Source organism: Astyanax mexicanus, chromosome 1, assembly GCF_023375975.1.
Source record: "Astyanax mexicanus isolate ESR-SI-001 chromosome 1, AstMex3_surface, whole genome shotgun sequence".
In the NCBI taxonomy this organism is placed as follows: Eukaryota; Metazoa; Chordata; class Actinopteri; order Characiformes; family Acestrorhamphidae; genus Astyanax; species Astyanax mexicanus.
Genome location: NC_064408.1, coordinates 91,558,563 through 91,580,889, shown reverse-complemented (window position 1 = coordinate 91,580,889; position 22,327 = coordinate 91,558,563). Strand labels below are relative to the sequence as shown.

Genomic DNA, 22,327 nt, shown 5'->3' with positions numbered 1-22,327 from the left:
GGTGGCTGCAGGTGAGATCATTATTTTCTCTAAGTCTCAGATGGCCTTAAAAGTCACTGTGGTGCTTTCAGAGCACGAGAGTTTCCCTGGAAATAATGTAGGGCAGTTCCTAGAAAAAAGTACATCTGGAGTTTTTTTTTTCTAGCTGTTGTAATAAATCTAGAAAATAAGTGTACATTTTGAGATACCAGTTTCACGTGCTACAAACACACATGCTAGAAATGAAGCCATGCTGAAGCTGGCAAATTGATTATAATAGGAATTAAAAGTCAGTTATTATTCTTTTTGAAAAATGTATTATTTGGTCTATAAGGCACATTCAAAATGCTTTAATTTTCCCCAAAAATTGACAGTGTGTCTTATGTATGATGAACTCTACCAGTCAGGTATTAAGGAGCAGTAAAGCCACTTGACTAAAGTACAGCGTTATAAGGGTAAGTTTTCATTGAAGTTTCTCCAGCATTAAGGCTGGGTGCAGCAGCATTAGCATCAGCTGCTAACCATAGCGCTAGCTCTTTCACTGTTTAGAGGTGAGTATTATCGGCCTGTAGTCTGAGTGTTTACCCTGTTAAAACAAGCTACATGGGACAAACTTCTAGCTGACGTGGTTAGCAGCTAATGCTTATGCTGCTGCACCTAGCCTTTGTGCTGAAGAAACTTTACTAAAACTCACCCCACAAAATATTGGAAATCTAACCTTACTGTAAATAAACCAAAGCTCTTTACGCACCCAAATAAATGGTTTTCAGGAGAGAAATCTGTGTAGATTAACATAACATAGACATAAACATAACATAGACATAACATAAACATAAATGTCTATGGTTCTTACAGATTCATCAGTGTTGGCCTCACCTTTACAGTGGTTTTCATCCCAGGGGTAGACACAGTTTTGGATTCCATTGCACACCAGTGAGTTGTTGATGCACATGTTGCTGTGGCAGAAGAAGGTATCTGCCTCACAGGGGGCTACAGGACAGAAAAAGAGAAAACATCAGTGTTTCAAATAAGAGCCCCAAGCTAATCTTTGATCAATAACATTACAAAAAGGAAAAAAAAAAAAAGGAAAACAGCTTGGAATTCACAGACACACAAAGTCAAAATGCTTTGAAATTAATAACACATTCTAGACGTAAGTATTGTGATAGAAACTCATAAATAACCCAGTTTGATGTGCAAATGTGCACACACCTTGTCTAGTTTTTGTAGAGAAGTGCGGCCAATAGAATATAAATCTCTGGAGCAGACAAAACGTGAACCCATTGGAACCACAAAGATTGCATCAGTTTGGACTAATGGTATAACATTAAGGTGCTTGTATTGAAAAGAGAGGTAAACACATGGATCATAACATCCTTAAAATACATCACTTTCTGCAGTAAAATGACAAGAGAATATAAAAGTGTTTAGTTTAATTCATTCATTTATTTATTTTTTAAACAATGTGAAGGATAGCTCCTGCGTTCAAATAATGAGCAGCAGCCAGAGTCACACAATTTGAAAAGAGGTGGTGGCTGGAGTCACATGTGACGGTGTAGGCATGTGCAAATTGTTGGGGGCATCACTAGTTTCACTAGTTATAGAGGGAGTTCATATGAATGGAGATTGGGAACTGCCTCCTCAAATTGGGTAGAAAATAGGATACAATAAATAAATTAAAAAATAAAAAAACACATTACATTCTGCTGAGCCCTCCAGTAACTCAAGTTTGTATCGCTTTGCATGTAGTTACCACATAGTAATCCTTAGGTGTGTAAAAAAAGTCACAGAGTATAAGGGGTTAATCCATTTCCTGTCAGTCACTGTCTAGTCGTTCACATGCTGCTGCTCTGGTAAATGGACGTATCTGACTCAAAGAGGCAAATGGAAAGGGGAAAAATCAAACGTCACATTCAATCTCTTTTTAACATCATGAGCTACATAATACTTACTTCCTGAACACACCTGGTAATTATGCGCCCTGCGTCAGTCTGACATCTGCGCACCGATATCGTTCAGATTTAGTAACACATTATTCAAATCCGGTCAAGCTAGTTCTATGGCCTTCTGCTTCACATGAATTTTAATCCAGCTGTTCAAATATGAATGGAATACGACCCGTGTGTGAAGACTGGATACAGGTTCTCTTAGCAGATCCATTAACTCCAGCTCTGAGGTCAGGTGTAGCTGCACAGAATCACGAAAAATCCTCTCAAGCTGCAAATAGACGACTAAATCCCACCGAATCGATTTACTCTCTTAAATGATTCACCTCCAACCCCTCAATTTAAAATCCTTTAAGACTTTACCATTTCTGAGCAATTATATGATGAAGCTATAAGTTACTGTTTATGTTTCTCATAAAGTGGCTACTGAATGGAAGCACAAGGAACTGTAGGTGTTTCTGATAAAGTGGACAGTGAGTGGAAGTAGAAGGTACTGTAGGTGTTTCTGATAAAGTGGCCAGTGAGTGGAAGCACAGCACAGGAGTTTCTACTAAAGTGGCCATTAAGTGAAAGCACAAGGAACTGTAGGTGTTTCTGATAAAGTGGCCACTGAATGAAAGCAAAAGGCACTGTAGGTGTTTCTGATAAAGTGGCCAGTGAGTGGAAGCAAAAGGCACTGTGGTTTTTTTTTAATAAAGTGGCCAGTAAGCCGAAGGATAAGGTACTATAGGTGTTTCTAATAAAGTGGCCAGTGGTGCAAAGCACAAGGTACAGTAGGGGGTTCTAATAAAGTGGCCACTGAGTGAAAGTAGAAGCTACTGTAGATGTTTTTGATAAAATAGCCATTAAGTGGAATAAGAAGGTACTGTGGGTGTTTCTAATAAAATGGCCAGTGAGTAAACGCACAAGGTATTAGGTGTTTCTAATAAAGTGGCCACAGAGTGGAAGTAGAAGGTACTGTAAGTGTTTATAATAAAACATAAGAATGGTGTTTCTAATAAAGTGGCCAGTGAGTGGAGGCACAGTCCAGGTGTTTCTAATAAAGTAAGTGAAAGCACAAAATTGGAGTTTTTAAGTGGCCAGTGAGTGAATGCACAAGGTACTGTAGGTGTTTCTAATAAAGTGGCCAGTGAGTAGAAGGATAAAGTACTATAGGTGTTTCTAATAAAATATCCAGTGGTGCAAAGCACTATGTAGGTTTTTCTAATCAAGTAGCCAGTAAACAAAAGAACAACGTAGATATTTTATCCAGAAGTATGAAGTCAAACTTTGTGCTCTGTGTAACTGCAGGTACTCCAGTATAATAAATGTTGGTATGAATGAAGGTTGTGCAGGTGTTGTGAATGATAAATATATGATGAATGCAGAATGAGAGAGAGGACCCAGAACAAATTAATATTGTTCCTCAGTATATGCCACACTACTGTCATTACAGCAGCTTAATTATTGCGGTGACTTTCACAAAGGTGCTTCTGTACCTCCTATCCACCCACCCGCCGAAGATGCATCATGTTGGAATGTTGTGCTTTATTGGACCAGAGAGCGTTTTTACCACATACTGGGAGTAAAAGCCACTTCTCCCCAAATACCTGAAAACTTCAAGGTTGCTGTGAATTATGTAGGTGATGTATTAATGTTTTTATTTCCTGAGCTGATCCCAAGTGAATAATAACAGCACAAATTAGAATGACTCATCACTCCAGCTGTAACGTCCTCACAATACCTAAACCACATGTGATTCCTCTCAGAACCTCCAGAGGGCAACCATCTGCTAAACCTGCTATACCTGGTCAGCTTGTGAAGTTCTCATTTTAATTTGTAAATTAGATATACAACAAATAGAGAAAAATACGGATTGGGAGGGAGTGTATATAAAGAAAGAGACATTTTACTCAACAACTAAACACAAACAATTGTAGAAACACTAAAGACTGGAGAATATTTCAGTCCATAGAATCTTAATGTACGCCTGCTTCATTCATCCACCTTTAATTTGTGTTTTTAGCCAACAGTTTAAGCTATCTAGCTGAAGAATTAAACTGAAATAATACTTCCCCTGCATTATTCCATATGCACTGTGAGCCATGTACCAGTACAGCAAAATAGCTGTAAAGTGTGATGCTACCACCACCATGCTTAACAGTTGGGAAAGAGTTCTTAGGTTTTAATGGCGAATGCCTCACTGTTACTCCAAACAGCCAAACAATTAATTTTTGACTATCATTTTTTTATTTTGTCATGCAAAAGACTTTCCTTTATGCATTTAATCACATGCACACTTAAGTCATGTTTAAAGGTGTCAACTGCTTTCTTGCATGGCAGTCTCTTGATTATCTACAGATTTTGATGATGTAAATTTTGTTCATGGAAGGCTGAGGTGTTATTTTCCAGGCATTCGAAACACATGCCGATATTTAGTTTGAAATGGTAATCTAGGAATCTGTATTTGTTTAAAAATCATTTTAAAAGACTTTCCCGACTTGTGTAAATCTACTATGATCCTTCTACTTTGTACTGTGTGTTGGTCAATTTAGAGAGTGCTGTCAAACACACCTTTTTTTGTGGGTAAAGACTATAATTTATTAACAGGAGGTTAGGACATTTCAAAGCTTTCAGCACATCTAAATGAATAATAAGAGGGGACGTGAATATTCGGACCCTGAGTTGATAACCATATCGTATTGTGTGCAATAAAGCCAAAACTTTTTTCACATTTTTTGAAAAAAAAAAAAAAAAAAAGTTTCTTTGCAGCTTATATGCAATAATAAATACTCTTACACTTTAGTTTTTAGTCTTTAGTGTTTTTTTTCAGTCACTATTACTATTTTGTTACACTGTTTTATACCAAATCAGGGTCTTAGGTACAGTTTAAGAAATAGACAAAACATTCATTGATGTTTTTGTTATTGCTGAATGTATGAAACATATTTATACTAAGTAAAACTAAAAAAAAACACCGTGTCTTTTCATATAGCCAAAAACATCATCATTGCATTAGCTGACCCAGAAAAAAAGCAATAGAAATGACTAAACGTGGGTGTATGTAAACCTCCCCTATTCTATCCATGACTGTTCTAATGCTTAGACAATACAACTAAATTTGCTAATTTATTTTAAAGACTTTTAAAATTTAGGGAAGAGAGATGAACAGAATGAGACAGACAGAAAGTGGGAGAGATGAGACTTTATTAAAAGCGGATCTACTCCAGTCTGCAGAGGAATTAATTCCTAATGATCCTGTAATAAACGTGGCCTTTTGTTCAGACAGGAGCGTCTCCTCTTCTCACACTCTCTGTAAAACCCAGCTATCAGACTCCACTACTCCATCACTCACTAGAGACATCATTCATTCCACTTTAGCTGAAGTGCAGCTCAAATTTAGTGTTTTTTCTTTGTGCTGGATTTCTGCGATCGTCTACAGTCAGAATGCCCTGACAACTCCAAATCAATCAAAATCATGAGTTTGGAAAACAAGCTTTTAGATATTTATTCTCTCTCCCTCTCTCTCTCTCTCTCTCTCAAAAAAAAGATAAAATATGGGAACAATTTCATATTTAAGGACCTGTTTTAAACACACAGACATCAGCTTTATTTACAGCCTGTTCACCCCTGATGTGCTTTGTGGATAGTGAACAGTTAAGCGTAACAGTGGGTTCTGTACAACATGGTGAAACAATAGGCCTAAATATGTCCACTTGCCTGAGCGAGGTCTGAATGTTCAAACTCATTCTGTCAACGCTTAAATTAACTGCGGACAATATCTGTCTTCAAAAACCTCCGATGGTGATTTGAGTGATCCGGTCATAATGCAATTATAATGGAGTCACTGGAGTGTTCACACTTGGTTTTTCATGCAGACAAGTTAAAAATACAAACACAATCCAATCACAATATACTGTGTTTATTTTCATGCCAGGGGTCAACAGGCTCTTAGCCCTGGCTTTTGTCTCAGTATAGAAGAAGGAATGACAGTAAAAATGATGAAGATAAAAGCAAGATGTAGAGAGAAGCAGAAATTACTTTTAATTTAGTTGATTTTCCAACAGAAAAACACAGAAAAGGCATTCTTTATACACTTAATAAATGTAAGTAATGTGAATGAAATCCTATTTGACCAGCTTTGCATGTGTTTAATGCTGATATGATCATAATTCAGAAACACCTCATCTTGGGGCCTTTCTTGTGGATAAGTATGAAAACAATATAATAAAAAAAGATGTTTTTATGCCAGGTATGGCCTGGTTTCAGACCCAGAAAAAAACAACAGGAAAAAGTTAAACATCAAAGCAGAGAAAAAAAAAATCTGTGAAGAAAATACCATGGTAATGGTTCCATTTATCACTAAGAGAGAACGAGACAGGAAGAGAGAGAGACAGAGAGTTGAAAAGAGAAAGAAAAAGTGAGAACACATGATAGATTTAGAAGGATAGAAAGAGAAATAAAGAGAAGGAATGAGTAAGGGAGAAAAAGGAAAAGAGAATGGGAGATGAAGACTCGGAGAATGAGATAAAGACAATGAGAGAGGGAGAACGAGAGAAAGAATGAGAGACAGAGAAAGAGAGAGAAAAAGAGAGGGAGAACATGAACGCTGTGAGGGAGTGTTACCCCGGCAACAGCACATCCTGTGTGTTCGTCCAGTGTACTGAGGTAGAGAGGGACGCCAATACACCTCAATTCACCACACACACACCCGCACGCACACACACACACACACAGAGAAACAGTGTCTCCATCCATGCCACCTCTTCACTTTCTTATTTCTCATCTTGGGCCTGTGTGAGTCAGGGGCCAGGGTGTTTCCTTTATTTTGGACGGTGCTTTTGGATGTTTTAATAACAGTGTGCTACTTTTGTTTATATCCCTCTACCCCATGCCTGACATTATATATTTGCCAATATGTTCATGTTTATCTGCTATAAAAAGTCCTATTCTATTGCTAGTACTTCTTTCTATGCAAGAACAAGCTGTGAGTGTGTGTGCACATGAGTGCAACCTAACATAGGTGAATGCATCCATTAAAAGGGGTGTCCACAAGCCTTTGTATATAGTGCATCACTCTCTCTCTGTCTCTCTCTTTCTATCTTTTCTGCAATTCACTGCACACTTCACACCCCCACCCCTCTGCCCCCTCTCTCTCAATCTTTTGTTCATAAACCCTTTTATTCTCTATTTTTTTTTCAATCAGCACCCTGTAGGCAGATGCGCTGGCCTGGCCTGGTTTATTAGGGATAATTCATTCAGTAGGGGTCAAACAGGGCAATCAATATTCAAAAACATAAAAAATGGCAAGCAAGCTAAAAAAAAAAGAAAAAAAAAAAAACTTAGGAAAAATACTGATGGCTGGTAGATTTCTGACCTGACTGGCAGAGACCCAAGGCAGAGATACAGTAGATTTTGACCAACATAAAAAAGGGCCCATATAAAGTATGACTAAACCAAAGAGAAAAGGCTATGTGGTCACTGTATGCTATTGACACAATTATATAAAAAAATAATAATAATTTAACCACTGACCTGTAACCACCACTGACCAGGTAACATACCATACAGTGTTACAACACTGACCCATAAAACATTTTACACTGTTACACCCATGTAACCTGTAACACCTGTAACATACTTGATTCTGTTACATCACTGACTTATAACACACCCAACATTTACATTGTTGACCTGCTATACACTTACCTGTAATCCACTAAGCTGTAACACACTTTACACCACTAACGGTGATGTACCTGAGCAGTGTTACTTGGAGGAATTAAAGAGAAACACCCGAGACAATAGTACAAAATAGTCCGCTTTACTCCACTTTACTCTAAACTCCTTAGAAAAAAATCCCGCGCTCTCTCTCTCTCTAGCTCTCTCTCTCTCAAAACTAAGGCAACCCCCAGGGGACAAAAAGCATTGGCAACTCCCCCCGTCAATTTTTCCCACAACATAATAAAGTCTGCTACAGTAACACACCTCAAGACCATTACATTGCTGAGCTGTTACACACTTCACACTGTTATTATCACACATTGTTATACCAATGACTCATAACACTCGTAACATTTGCCACACTGTTATATTACTGACTTGCAACAAGTGACCAAGTTACAGCTGCCTAAAAAGTAACAAAACTTTTACCAAAACATTACACTTTACTGGAAGCTTCTCTGCACCTCAGGGACTTGTTCTGTAAGTGTGTCGCTGCGACTCCAAACCTTTCTTTAGATTTGAAGTTTTGTTTTTGTCGCCAGCAAAGCGTGTACAATCAACCTTGATATTGATCATCTTTAGCTGATTCAAACTCGGAATAGTGTCTGTATTTCCAGCTAGAAAATGCTTATCCTCTCCTCCCTCCAGTGTTTGTGTCACTGCATGGTGTCACATCGGCCAGACGTCACTTAACGATACGCAAGAAGAAGGTAAAATATACAGTAGCAAATCTGCAGTAATGTTCTGTGTTTACTGACTGTTAAAAATGCATTGTTGTGTTTAGGGTAAAAGACAAGCGTGTCATTAGGGGAGAGTGTAGGGAGGGATGGGCGAGAGAGCATGAGGTGTGTGTGTGTGTGTGAGTGTGTGTTTAGCTGCTAAGTAGCTTCAGTTTCTTGGAAATGCGTTATTGACATCACTGCTTGTAACACACTTCATACTATTGCATCAATGGCCCATTGAACACATTCCACACTGTTACACCACTCACCCGTAACCTTCTAGACACTTAAATGCTCTTCATATTGTTGTACTAATGACATTCATAACTGTTGTATTACTGACCTACACACTTCTCACTGCTCACCGCTGCCCTCTAACCTTCTCCACACTGTTACATGACAAACATAGGAAAAGACAAGCAGAAAGCTGCTTCACACCACCAAAGAAATGCCCCCTTTTCCCACCACAGTTCTCTTTTTTTAATATGCATGATGGTGTGTACAGCAGTGGACAATGTGTGAAATGGAAAGCTATAAAAGCACCTTCATAGCAAACATCATCATGAGCTCATTGCAGTTCATTTTAGCCTTCAGCCAACTGCAGACCATAAACACCAGCAGCACCAGCAGCTTAATGGCAGAGTGTGTTTAATGGCCTTATGCATAGAGATTCAGAGTGCCAACAGCTGAATAGTTTTAGGTTGTGTGTGTGCGTGTACACATGTGATCTAGAGGTCATAATAACTTTTGACTGATAAAAATATTTAATATACTGTACATGGAGTCATTGTAATTCCCACACTTAAACAACATCCATATCAGTGGTTTGAATTTGTAATATATTTTATTATCTTTTGTACTATTCTTGACATAAGAGATTATTAAATAGAAGTGATGTACAGTGATCCGAAAACACTGTTGGGTTTCCCTTTAAAAGCAAAACAAGAAAAAAATATATATAGAATTCTTGATCAACACCTCTGAAATTCCTATACATTACACAACAGTTAAAGGCTTTTAGAAGAGTATGACAGCAAGGCTGAAAAGCTAAATGTAACACTGTATGAATATCAATGTGAAGAACAGGGTTTCACAGGGTGCTGCAGCCAGGTAAGTAAGTGAATGTTCATGCTAGGCTAAAAGCTAACCTACTACAGTCTTTGGTAAAAGCCAACTGAACTACTAAGACAATTCAAAAAGGACAAATACATGATCTGGCTAGAATGCACACAATCAATATATATATATATAATTAAGCCTGTAAATAAGCTTGTAAAAACCAAAACATTATTTATTATAGCAAAGAATAACTTAAAATACTCAACTAATGCATTCTATGGCACCTTTAATACGCCAGTTCCTGCTGTTAATTGCACTCTATTTTTTTCAATGTTTGTGCTACACACATTTCTATAAGTATACAATGCACATTTCCAATGTTTAAGCTACAATGACTTTTTATTCTTTTTTTTATTTTTACAGTTACACTTTATACAGTTTAATTGTTATTCTATTTCCAGTTTATTCCAGGATTTCACTACACATATTTCCATTGTTATCCTTTTAAGAATATGTACGAACACATGCACCAACGTGTGCTCTTACTTCTGAAACTAAAACACATTGTGTGTGTGTGTGTGTGTGTGTGTGTGTGTGTGTGTGTGCACGCAGTTGATCTTACGCTCTTGGAAGGTGGTGAAGAGGATTTTGAAGCGGCTGCGGCGGCTGCCCTCATCTGCCCACATGCGCACCACTCCCAGTGCAGACAGGAGCATAACGTCACTCGCCACTGTACTGCAGAACTTCACCTTCAGATCCTCCACAGAACTGCTGCCGTCATACACCGCCACAAAATTACGCTTACACTCGTTAGAGTTCTGCATCTCATAGTCCAGGAAACGCAGGTAGATCTGAGAGACACACAGAGAGAGAGAGAGAAGTAAGTACATATACATATATAAATATATTAAACAAATATGCCACAATAGGATGTTTGTTCTCCCACAGTTAAGAGATGTTTTATGATGAACTTACAGTCATGCCAGGGTTATTGTTTTTTAAGGATAAGAGAACATTATGAACTACACTAATGTTAAATGAACTGAACAATGCACAACATATTTTTTATAAACTTTTATATATATTTTTTTCAATATACTTTATTTTTACTTTGAAAAATGTGATAGGAACAATCATAAATATTATTCTATAAGCACATTTTTAAAGTAACTTTTAATAATACTTAAAAAAAAACTTGTCACACATATGTACACACTGTATAAAGTGTTTATGTATATAATTTGGTTTACAACACCAGAATGGTCTACCTCAACATACACACCTGCACTTCCTGTACTCTTCCAGTTACCTGCATTAAACAGCACTTTTTACATTTTACTACTAGTATACTAATTTAGTTTGCATTTTAATCATCCTATTGTCCTTGCAATAGTGTACCATGCTCTTCCCTGTTGAGTCTTTATTTGTACTGTACAACCCTGGATTAGTATAATGACAGTAACATTGAATTAATTTAAACTGAACAGTCAATTTAAAAACTCAATTTTTTACATAAAAAACTAAACTGTTCTTTATTTAGACTTATATTTACTCGTTAATAAAGGTACTTAAAAATAAAATAACCCACAATAGTAAAAACACATTTTCCCAAAAGGTTTGTTGGAAGGGCTCAAATATGCAAATAACTTTGCTTTAATATGTAAAGTTGTTCCAAACCGATAAAAAAACATGCTTGAGGAAAAAAGCTCTATCCACAAACTTTTGACAAGTGATGTTCACAGAACATAAATCGAACATCTTGTAAACACACATGACTAACAATAACGCCATTTTCTCCAGCATGAACAGTACTGTAAATCTGTCACTTCATTCATGACACCAGTGACACTGGATCAGTTACAGGTGTATATTTCAGCAGCTCTCGTACTGAATCAAAGCCCTCATAGCTCTTTCATCTCAGCCACATTACTGCGACTGATATCTCCATAATGAGACGCCATCAATAAACCTGCCTCACCCTTCAAACTGTCAGCCAAATCAGACGCTTCTAAACAAAGCAGATCTACATCAGTGTTTCTGTCTCTGATCAGTGTGTTGGTAAAAACACAAAAACATGGCTTCTGCAAGAGACTCTCCACTTTCAAACACAACTGTTTTCCTCTTATATGAAGGAAAAGTTCAACGTAAAATTACCTTCAGCACTGGAGCTATGAAGCTAATGATCTTAACAAATAATGGACTCATCAAACCATTACGTACACTGCTTACACTAGTTACACTGCACATACTCTGTGGGAAAGTACAGCAGTGTTCATTGTTATGCTACATTTATTTTTATAGTTGAATTAAGCCAATTAGCACAGTGCTAACTTGGCTAACAAAGTATTATACACTTGCCTGAAACCATGTGGTGTTGTTTCAGACTTGCCCTTGTGGTCACAAAGTAGTTGTTTCTTATAAAGTGGCCAGTAAGTGGAAATACAAGAGAAGTGTTTATAATAAAGTGGCAAATAAGTAGAACTAGAAGGTAGGTGTTTCTAATAAAGTGGCCAGTAAGTGAAAGTAGAAAGTAGGTGTTTCTAATAAAGTGGCCAGTAAGTGGAAGTGCAAGATAAGGGTTTCTAATAAAGTGGCCAGAGAGTGGAAGCATATCATAGGGGTTTCTAATAAAGTGGCCAGAGAGTGGAAGCATATCATAGGGGTTTCTAATAAAGTGAGTGGAAGTACAAGAGAGGTGTTTCTAATAAAGTGACCAATGAATATAAACACAAAGTAGGTGAACCAGGTCAGTGAACAGAAGTACAAAGTGGAGGTTTCTAATAAAGTGGCCAGTGAGTGGAGGAACCAGGTAGGTGTTTCTAAAGTGGTTGGCATGTGTGTAGAGACATGAACACAAAAACAAATGTTTGTCAGCTAATCAAACATCTGAATCATAACCTGGTTAATTGTCTAAATTAATACTGATTCTTCTAATAAATTAGTGATTAAGTGATACATAAATGAGAAATAAAAGCAATATCTGTGTGTGCATCACACTGCTGAAATCACTGCAGTGGTTTTGATAATGGTGCATTTGTGTGTAGAGGTTTCTGATAAAGTGGACAGGAAGTGCAAGAGTGTCTCCCTTCCTCCAGGAAACACCAGAATGATGATAAAGTGAGAACCACATCATTGGGTTTGTCCTGGAGATGCTGCCCACCCACATGCCGTCAACATTTCTAATGAGCTGGAGGACCCCCGGTGTTCCTGCAGGCCTTCACCACCAGTAGCCTGACACTGAGTAGTGTGGGCGTTGCTCAGACACACTCAAATAGAACAAATGATGGTGTGTGAGAACCGCCGGTCTGTTTGCCTGTCCCCCAGGGAGATGAAGTTTAATGAGATTCATAGGTGCCCACCGCTAATTTTCCACATTTGACACTTCAGGGGAGTCTGTGGGCTCCGTGTGGGCAGGGGAAAAATGACTTATCCAGCCATGTTCCTTCTCAACAGTGCAGATCCCATTTTACTGCCCATTTGTCATAATTTGGTTGATAGAAATAGATTATTATTACATGGACAGATTGATAGAATGAAACTACACCATGGATAAATGGATTAGTGGTCTGTAAAAGTTTCAGTTGACATGCTACACACATTTCTTTAGTTACACTACACACATTTCCATAGTTATGCAATGTTCACTTCTCTTGTTAAATTATATCTATTTTTATAATGCTCAATGGACTGACCAGGTGCCTACAGATAAAAGCATTAACAATTGATTTATTCATTAAATCAGAGGGAAAAAAACAAGAGAAACCAGAACAAGCAAATATCCAAAATCAGACACAAACCAGGGTAAAAACAATCAGTTTGCAACAAAAAGGTTGGCAATACTTTGCAAGATTGCAAGATTATATGACAAACATACTGGCTTATATACACAGTGAGTAAATTAATCAATATTGCATGTCAAATCAATATTCAGGTGACGTGGAACAAGTTTATAATTGGATTAGACATAATGCAACAGTCCTTCAGAAGAATGTGATCATGGGAAATGTAGTCAAATAATTTGGTAGAGAGGCAGGAGGGAGACTTTGAAGTGTAACATAATGGTTGCATTATATTTCCTAGAATGCACATGCTTTCCAAACGTCCATTATTAAACGCATTCATACATTAATTTTATGCTAAACCTTCTTTTCTGCTACCATTCTCTCATTTCCATGTTCTATACCTACTTAATGAAAATAACTGTGATCATTTAAATGCAAGAAAATACCAGGTTTAATAGAGCGACTGTTTAACAGCGCCAGCAACCCCAAAGCAACAGAACAGATTTAGGCAAAGCTGAATGGTAAATGATAAACAAAACAACATAAACCAGAACAATAAACAAAGTGAAACAGACAGATAGAAAATGCTTAGTATTCAACTACAGTGGTTGGCAATACTTTGCAAAGATACTGTTTACAGACAAACAGTTAAAAATACAAAGAGAGGAAATTATACACAGGTGAGGCAGATTAGTATTCAAGCGATGATGAATGTGGGAATACTACTGATTGGAAGAGAGGCTGCAACTGACATTTGAGTTATTTGGAATGCAGGTTATAAGATTATGAGAAGTCAGGAGTCAATAGAGACAGGAGGTCCGAAAGTGTGAAACCCCCAATATTAGCTTCAAAGTTTCCAACATTACATCCATGGTGGGCACTGTTTATGACAATATTTTATTTAAAAAAATAGTTATAATTTATTTATAGTTTTTTTTATATATATATTATACATATATTTATAAAAAAAAAAATCTTTAATGAGGTTGCTACCGAAATTACACAGTTGCAACAGGCCAAAATATGGTAAAACGCACAAGAATATAGTGTATATTGTTAAAGGTAAAGCTCATGACAATACCATATTCATTTATTTCCATAAAGATTAATTAGTAAATCTGTCCTAAAGGGTAAGAATCTGCACCTGAAACTTGCATGAAGCTAGTTATGATTCTCACAGTGTCACAAACTCAATAAATTATACACTGAGGGTATTCGATTGTATATTCCATTAAGCTAAACTCAGCTTCATTTGTAAGCATATTTAATCACAATGTTTCCGCCCAGGTGTATCAGTAAAAGAACAGGCTAATAAGAAACATAATTAAAGGAAGGGAAGACATTTAGATATAAGCATAGATAATAAAACACATTTAATCTGCATTTAATAGCTGTCTGCATTATTTGTATTTAGAGATGCACATTTTTACTGCACCACACTAATAGAGTGTTTTTATATTTGTATAAAAAGTTTTATTATGTTTTATTATGTAGATATTATGTATATATTAATGTTCATCCTAAAATGTAATTGTTTATATTCTGGAGATATAAACACTTGTTATGAAAGAAACTGTATGCACAGCCCTGTTTCTGCACTGCAGATGTTGGCTAACTTGCATGAAGCCAATGTGAGTCACAAATGAGTTGAAGGCAATTATCTAATTATCTATTATATGCTTATATAAGCTAATCACAGTTTATACCTACTATATCCCAGAGCTCAAATAACACTAAAACATGACCCTTAAGAATGATTAAGGAGCAGATTTATTAAAAGAGGCACTAATTACCAGTGGTGTACAGCTAATGGGACACATTCATGAAAGTCATGAATTGGAGCATGATATTTAACTCCCATTCAAAAAGGCACTTTAGTAATTAAGAGTAGAGTGCTTACCCTTTGCTCTATGGTGTTTTTACATCACCTGAAAATAGTCCAATCAGAATTCACATTTTAATAAGCTCATGCATATTAAAATGTGTTTAAGAGCTAGAACCTGTTTAATTAAACACAAACTGACAACCTCACAATCAAAGCCACATATTCTAATAAATTAAATAGAGGGGAAGGTTGGTAAAATAAGGCAGAAAATAAATAAATAAAATAAATCTTTAACAGTGATGTCCAACAGAATCAAACAAGAAAAAAAATATGATGCTCATTACGAACATATAAACAACAATATTTAAAAAATGGTAATCGTTAAAATGTTATATTTATTTTTTTTTATAACAAAGTAAATTCATTTAATTTAAATTGCTCCTTATTAGTTATTATTACACAGTTATACCCCACAACGATGTCACAATGTGATTGTGAGACATTTTAAGAGTTCCAATATTGCACAGTTCTTCATGTAACCTAAGAAATATACCAACTCTTACAAGACAAAAGTAACATTTCCAAGTATTGAATTGTACTGATCTTGACACATTAGTGGCAATTTTATAGATGACAGCTGAAATTATCACAATATTGGCTCATTCTCTCAAGCATTTGACATATCAAGTACAAAAATAGTAAATACAGTATACTGATTTAGAGAAAATAAAACAAATTAATTTGTTTTCTTCATCATTGCATGACAATACAAAATGTATTACTCAACCCTTTCACACATGCTGCAGATTGCTCCAGGGCTCCCATGAAATGAATTTCAGAACTCCAGAACTTCAGGATGACCAGGGATCAATATTTTGCCTTGCTCCCAGGCGTGAAAACAGCTTTCAGGCTCAGCCAAAACTCCCCAAATCTCTGAGCAAACAGACCAGTGTCCATGAAAATGATCATATGTGAGAAAGTGTTAAATTAACATATGCTGGATATATAGAAATAATAAATGAACATGTTGATGTTTGTTATTACAATGACTATTAATGTGTACATTAAATTAATCAATATTTTCAGTGGAATACTAGAGTGGACTGATCGCAGGGAGAAATCTGACTATACGCTTCGGCTGATCTTAAAAGACTTAAAAGTCTTTCTTAAGGATGAAAAGAGTTGTCGCAACAGGCTGCAAATGCCATGACATAACCGACCCAGTAATCTTACCCTGAAACCCTAATCCCTGTCCCAGCAGTCTCAAAAGCTCCAGAGGGATTTCAAATGTCCGAAAGCTTTCTCTCTTTTACAACCGTCCACTGCTGGAGGATCCGCTGATCATCACCTCACTATTTTAGTTAACGTTCCACTGAAAACGATTCAGGGAGTCATGATATCGCAACTCATTTAAAATTTCTGATACTCAATAAAACAAAATGGTTTATTCTTTTAAATTATATTTCAATCACTCCCTTTTTTAGGCATCTAATGAAGTAACACTCAGTACAGATTAAGTCAGTATGCACAGGAAACAAAAAGAAACTTTTTTATGAAGTAAACAAAGTAAAACACATTTGTGCCATTCAGAAGTACACTGCACATAATCACACTGCCATGTCATGCCTGTCTTGGGACTGGGACTAGTATAATGTCCAGGTAAGCTGAAGAACACTGCTGGAATTAATGTGGTTGTAGCTTGTCAACTTGGATGGTCAACTCAACCCAGATGCTGCCGTTCATGATAATTACCAACCAGCCAACCAACCAACCAACCAACCACAACCGTGTTAAATGTTAAATGCCTGCCCAGCTACAGAAATGTAATGTTCCACTTCAAAGGGTGATGTTGATCAGCACAAGTCATCTGTGAGCTGTTGTATCAGAACCGAGTCACTGCTCTTTCCTCCGAGTGTGCTGTGATGCTACATGGCAATGATGGTGGCTGACTTCACATGTATCAGAGGAGATGTACTAGTCTTTACCCTCCATATAAACAGATAAACAGTGCTATGATGCTATAATTTATTCCATAAGAAATCGTGTAAACTATAGACACCAGTCAGTCTTAAATATTAAGTATGAGTCCTTGTTCTAAGTGTTTATGTTCAATTCAATTTTATTTTATGTGTGTTGTCTATAAGTGGAGAGGCATATACATATATATACACACATAGATAGGCAAGGTGTTAAGATATGATGAGACAGGTGATGTATGTGTGTGTGTATATGGATGTGTGTGTGTGTGGCCAACCAGTCAGCCATGGATTCTGGGTTGTTTTTCCTAAGTAATTAGCAGGTACAGGTTCAGGTGAAAGAATAAGGTAAAAATATATATGGACTTCATTGTCCAGTGTGAGCAGATGCCCTAAAAATCTTGTAGTTTTTCTGAGGTTTGAGTAGCTTTCTGCTTTTATCTATTTAAATTAGATCAAGTAACAAAGAATGTGGCTGTGGGAGGAATGTTTGATAAAAAAAATATCTTAAACTGTTTGCCCTATAGTTTGACCGTCTTATCTGCTGAAAAGGTGTTTGAAATGAAAGTAATACATCTGTTCTTTGTACATAATAGTTTGTGCATCTGTTTAGCATCTAAATGGTTATATTTCTTCTTCTTTCTTCTATGGGACACTCACCCCTTCTGGGAACTCTCCTCAATTTTTTTTTAAGGAACGGTGATGTAGCTGGGTTTGTTGGGTGCTCAGCATCCCTAACATTTCTGATCCTAGAATCGCCCCTGATGTTAATTTTTAATTGCTGGCCTTTATACAGTATCTGGGCCATGAAGTGGCATAGACCTCATAACTTTAGTGCAAAACTACAGAATCAAGACTTCATTCGCCAAAATTGTTCTGACTAAAGTACTTCGTTTAGAACAAGGTGGGAACTGTCCCAAACTGTCCCTTTAACTCCAGCAATATTGTCTTCCCCATTCTCTCGTGGATCATTTGAAGTGCATCCCTAAACCACCAGGATTGCAACCCAGGCTTGATTGCTTGAGTACACTCTAATTAGCCTTCTCAGCTACAGTTTTTCAATTAGTAAGCTTTTTCTCCACCACTGGTTTGGAATACATTATCAGCGTGCGCCTGTCGTTAAAGCAGCAACCTTTAGGGCTGTGTATTATCTCTTTTCAACGTGTGTGTGTGTGTGTGTGTGTGTGTGTTTGTGTGTATTTGAGGTGCAGCTCACGTCCCCTGTGCTGACTAATTTGTGCTGGGTGCCAGCTGATGGCTAAAGCACCAGTCAGCTGAGAGAAAGCTTCTCTGTATGGTGAAGAATCGGAGCCATTCATGTTTGAAAGGCCTCACTGCAGTCGTGCTAGAGTGTTTGTGAAACCAGTGCATAACTGTATATTTTATGTTTTGTTAAGCACAAAATGTGTGCTGGTGGACCGTGCGCTCCTGCAAACACACATTTCCTCAAAAATAATAAGCCTTATTGCCTCATATTGCTTCATATGAATCTAAATTTCCAACCTAAAACACATAGTTTTAGTGGCATATACATGAAAAAAAAAAATAAAAAAAATAAAACTGAGCTTCTCCTTATTAAATGGATTTGGGCAAGAAACAGATGGAATATCTAATGTCATGTAATGATCAGTATAGGAATGTTTTGTTTAGCAAAGTACAAACTGTACATGTGGCTGTAAATGTACCCACAACAGTAGAACATGATACTTCAGGTGTCACACCTTAGCCCATGTCTGTCTTGTGTTTTTCCTTTTTTTTGTCCTGTCTGCTCCTGTCCTCTGTTCTCCTGGACTTTTGCTATCCACTAGCACATGGCCCTGTGTTTATGTCCTGTCTCCACCCTAGCCCCACCTTGTCATTAGAGTACCTTCTTGTCTTGTTTGTTACCCCGCCCCCTCGTTACCAGTCCCAGGTGTTCCTCACTCTCTTTGTGTATATAAGCTCCTTTGTTTCAGTGTTTCTTATCAAGTCTTTAGTATTTTGCTTTGTTAGTTTTGTGTGTTCCAAGTCTGGTCTGTGTGTTTTTGTGCTCCTAGTCTGGTCTTAGTTCTTCTCTTTCTTGTTGTTTAATGTATCTAGTCTTTTAATTTGATTCCCCTTGTCTGATTTTTCATAATCTATTTTTTTTAGTCTTGTTTATTCTTGTTTTTTTGTGTGTGTTATTCCTACCAGTGTTTGCTTTCTGTTTTGCTTTTGTTCATCTTGTTTAATTTAAATAAAGCTAAACTTGCATTTATGTCCGCCTCCATTCGTGACATCAGGTTTAAATGTGAGTAACTTAAGAGTAGAAAAAAGACAACTGAATATAGTATAGTAATATAGTACAAATATGTTCCTTAACTATAGGTAGTGAAAATTTATCCTTGGGGGTTATCGCCCTAGTAACATGAGAGGCACAGTTACACCCTAGTGTTTATATATTTCTTTGTGTACATCTGTACTTAAAAACCCATCTTAATTTTTTTATTATTTTTTTTTTTTACAAACAATTTCAGAAAACAGTGACAGATTGCAATGTTAGCCAAAAAGAAAGAAGAAAGAAGACAAAAGTTACCAGAAACAATACATGAATACAGATTTAGATTAATATGAGTTGTAGAGGTTCCTAATGGTGTCCTGTGATAATTCATTTCAAGCTCGAAAATTCACAGCTATCTTCATGAAAAAGAGCAGTGCAATGCAATTGGCCACTGTATAGCAACTGTGCCTGCAAGACAAGCTTTTGAGGTGGTAGCAACATATGGATGAACATTGTCCTGTTGGAACAGTGCACCAACAGTGAGCATTCAGAAAAATAGGGCCACCGACCGCAGGATTTCATTAACGTAATGATGGTCTGTTAAAGTGCCTTTAATGAAGACCAAAAATTATATGTAGTTGTACCAAACCATGACACCAGTTCGTCAGGAAGTTTAAAAAGACAAAAGCAAGATTCGTAAATGAAGATGACTCCATGACATACTGTCACGACTACCCACCAAGTTTTATTCCTGGTAGTTAATTCTGTCTGTGTGAAATGTCTAACAGCAACAAATCACCTGCAGTTTTAAAAGTAAAAAAAAACTCTGGCTACTCGACTGCTCTTCCCAGCCAGCTAGCACTCACTCCTATGTTCTGCCAGTAAATCAAACAAAGTGGCTGTGATGTGGTTTGTGTGTGTCGTTGAAGACTGAAGGCTCAGAAGTCTAACTGGTTAAGAAATATTAGTGTGTGTGTGTGTGTGTGTGTGCAGTTTGAACCGTGCAGTGATGTGATTATATTGCCCATAACACAGCCCCTCCCTTCCCCCCTTCTACTATGCTTAAAGTAAACTTTCCTATGGGACATAGAAAAAAAAACTACAGTGATCTAAACCCATTTACAGAATTAACTCTGGCAACCTAAAACAGGGATTATTCGCCATGTGTGGCAACCCTACTCCGAAAACACAATTAAAGTCCCGCGGTGAGAGGCCTTGGGCCGCCCAATCACTTACAGTCCATTTAAATGTATTAATACCGCAGCCAACAGCCTGTCATGTAATCTACTAAATGGCACAAGAGAATCAACAGGGATCTAGCAAAGAGACCACAGCGTTTAAGTAGGGGGCCAAATTGATCTACCCATGCCTGTGCTCACAAATGTGCTCTTTCCTAGCAACTGCTGCTAGGCTGAGTGAGTCATGTGAAGTTATTGTGGTGTAATTGAGCTAATGTTGAGTTTTTTTTTGTTTCAAAACTTAATTATTATTTTGCAATTTTTCACTTTTTTACATAATCTATTAACGTGACAGTGGTTCTTTGTTGTTTTCAAATGTTGTGTTGAATGGACTGATATAAATGCTCCAAAACATAATCTTTTTACATTGAAAATCATTGTTCATCAAGTATTATATTGTCATTTTGGGGGCAGCTGACAATAAATTTGCAAAGAAATGAGCAAAAATATAAAGATAAGGTAAAAAGTAGAATATGCTACTTGACTAAAAATGATTTATGTGTTTAAAGAAGGGCTGCACAATACTGGAAAAAAATGCAATAGTTTTTTATATATTTTGATCAGTGATGGTATAGTTCCTTTGAAAAAGTAATCCGATTACTGATTACTGATTACTCCTTTAAAAAGTAACTTAGTTACTTTATGGATTACTTGATTTTAAAAGTAACTAAGTTACTTTACAAGTTACTTTATTAGTTACTTTCAGCAGCTGCAGACACCACCTCCCGCCGCCTTAACATAAACATTATAACCAGTTTTGCCAATACTCCCTTTATTGGAAAATGCATTTTTTAACATCAACAATTTATCTCTATTAAGTTGAACTATTTCCTAAAAAATAAGTTTTTTTTTATAAAAAATAAAATAGGGTCTTTCTTGATTTTACTAAACATAAATACTTGTTTTTATATAAAATATATAAAATAAAGAAAGTCTTTCTTGACCTGACATATTTAACACTGTAAAACTGAACATTGAACTTGTTGTTCTCTGCAGGGCAGCAGGGAGTGGTTTTATAAAACAGAACCGTGTATATGGTCTAGACCAGGGATCACATATTTGCAGACTGCGGTCCGGGTCCGGACCCAAACTAAAGACACGCCGAGCGAGAGAGAGAGAGAGACAGGGGAGAAAGTGAGACGCGTGTGATTGGGGAAGAGCGGAGGGGAAATGGGTAAGGGAGCGGTGTGTGTGTGTGTGTGTGTGTGTGTGTGGATGGAGGAGATGAGGTGGAGAGAGAGAGAGAGAGAGAGTAACGCACAGTGACTTAAATAAGTAACTTTAATCTGATTACTGGATTGGAAATAGTAACGCGTTAGATTACTCGTTACTGAAAAAAGGGTCAGATTAGAGTAACGCGTTACTAAGTAACGACTAAGTACTGACATCACTGATTTTGATAAAAAAATATATATTTTGATAAAAAAGCAGCAATTTTCACTAGGTTTCACCGGAAGCCAGTAATCCTTAAATTGACATTCTGCATTGTGACTTTTACACATGCCCACAGTGAGATGACGATGCTGTTATGACATATTGTGCAGCCTAATTGTGATCAAGCACATTCATTGATTTATTTTCCTTCTGTGTGGTGAAATCTGTTTGCTAAATCAAAATAAAACAGGATCATAAACCACAACCCTTTATTTCACATCCTTCTGTTCTGTTTTCTTTGCCATTAAGTGATAAAAACAGCTGAAAGCCTCAGTCAGAAAGATCTGTCAATGAGCGACAAGGACATATGCTTTTAATTTACTTCCCTACAAGGACATCAGATAGCACTGAAATCAATTGGCAAGGCAATAAATCACATTAGGCCTGAATATTATCAGCCATGAGGTGCATCTTAGCGCAGGAT

At 36.9% G+C, this 22,327-nt stretch overlaps 2 protein-coding genes across 3 annotated transcripts in view; both read right to left on the bottom strand.

The window, feature by feature from the left end:
• The window catches only part of neto1l (neuropilin (NRP) and tolloid (TLL)-like 1, like), a 125,722-nt gene that overhangs the window by 11,187 nt on the left and 92,208 nt on the right, over positions 1-22,327 (bottom strand). For both annotated transcript variants that reach the window (XR_007441358.1, XM_007254762.4), the window contains exons 7-8: positions 10,032-10,260; positions 856-969 (exon numbers count right to left, since the gene is read on the bottom strand). Coding sequence is in view for 1 of the 2 variants with exons in the window: in XM_007254762.4 (XP_007254824.2) it covers positions 856-969; positions 10,032-10,260 (343 nt within the window). In the remaining variant the exon portion in view is untranslated. The remainder of the gene's footprint in view (positions 1-855; positions 970-10,031; positions 10,261-22,327) is intronic.
• si:dkey-118j18.2 (uncharacterized) overlaps positions 1-22,327 on the bottom strand; it is a 129,227-nt gene that overhangs the window by 50,285 nt on the left and 56,615 nt on the right. The window lies entirely within an intron of this gene.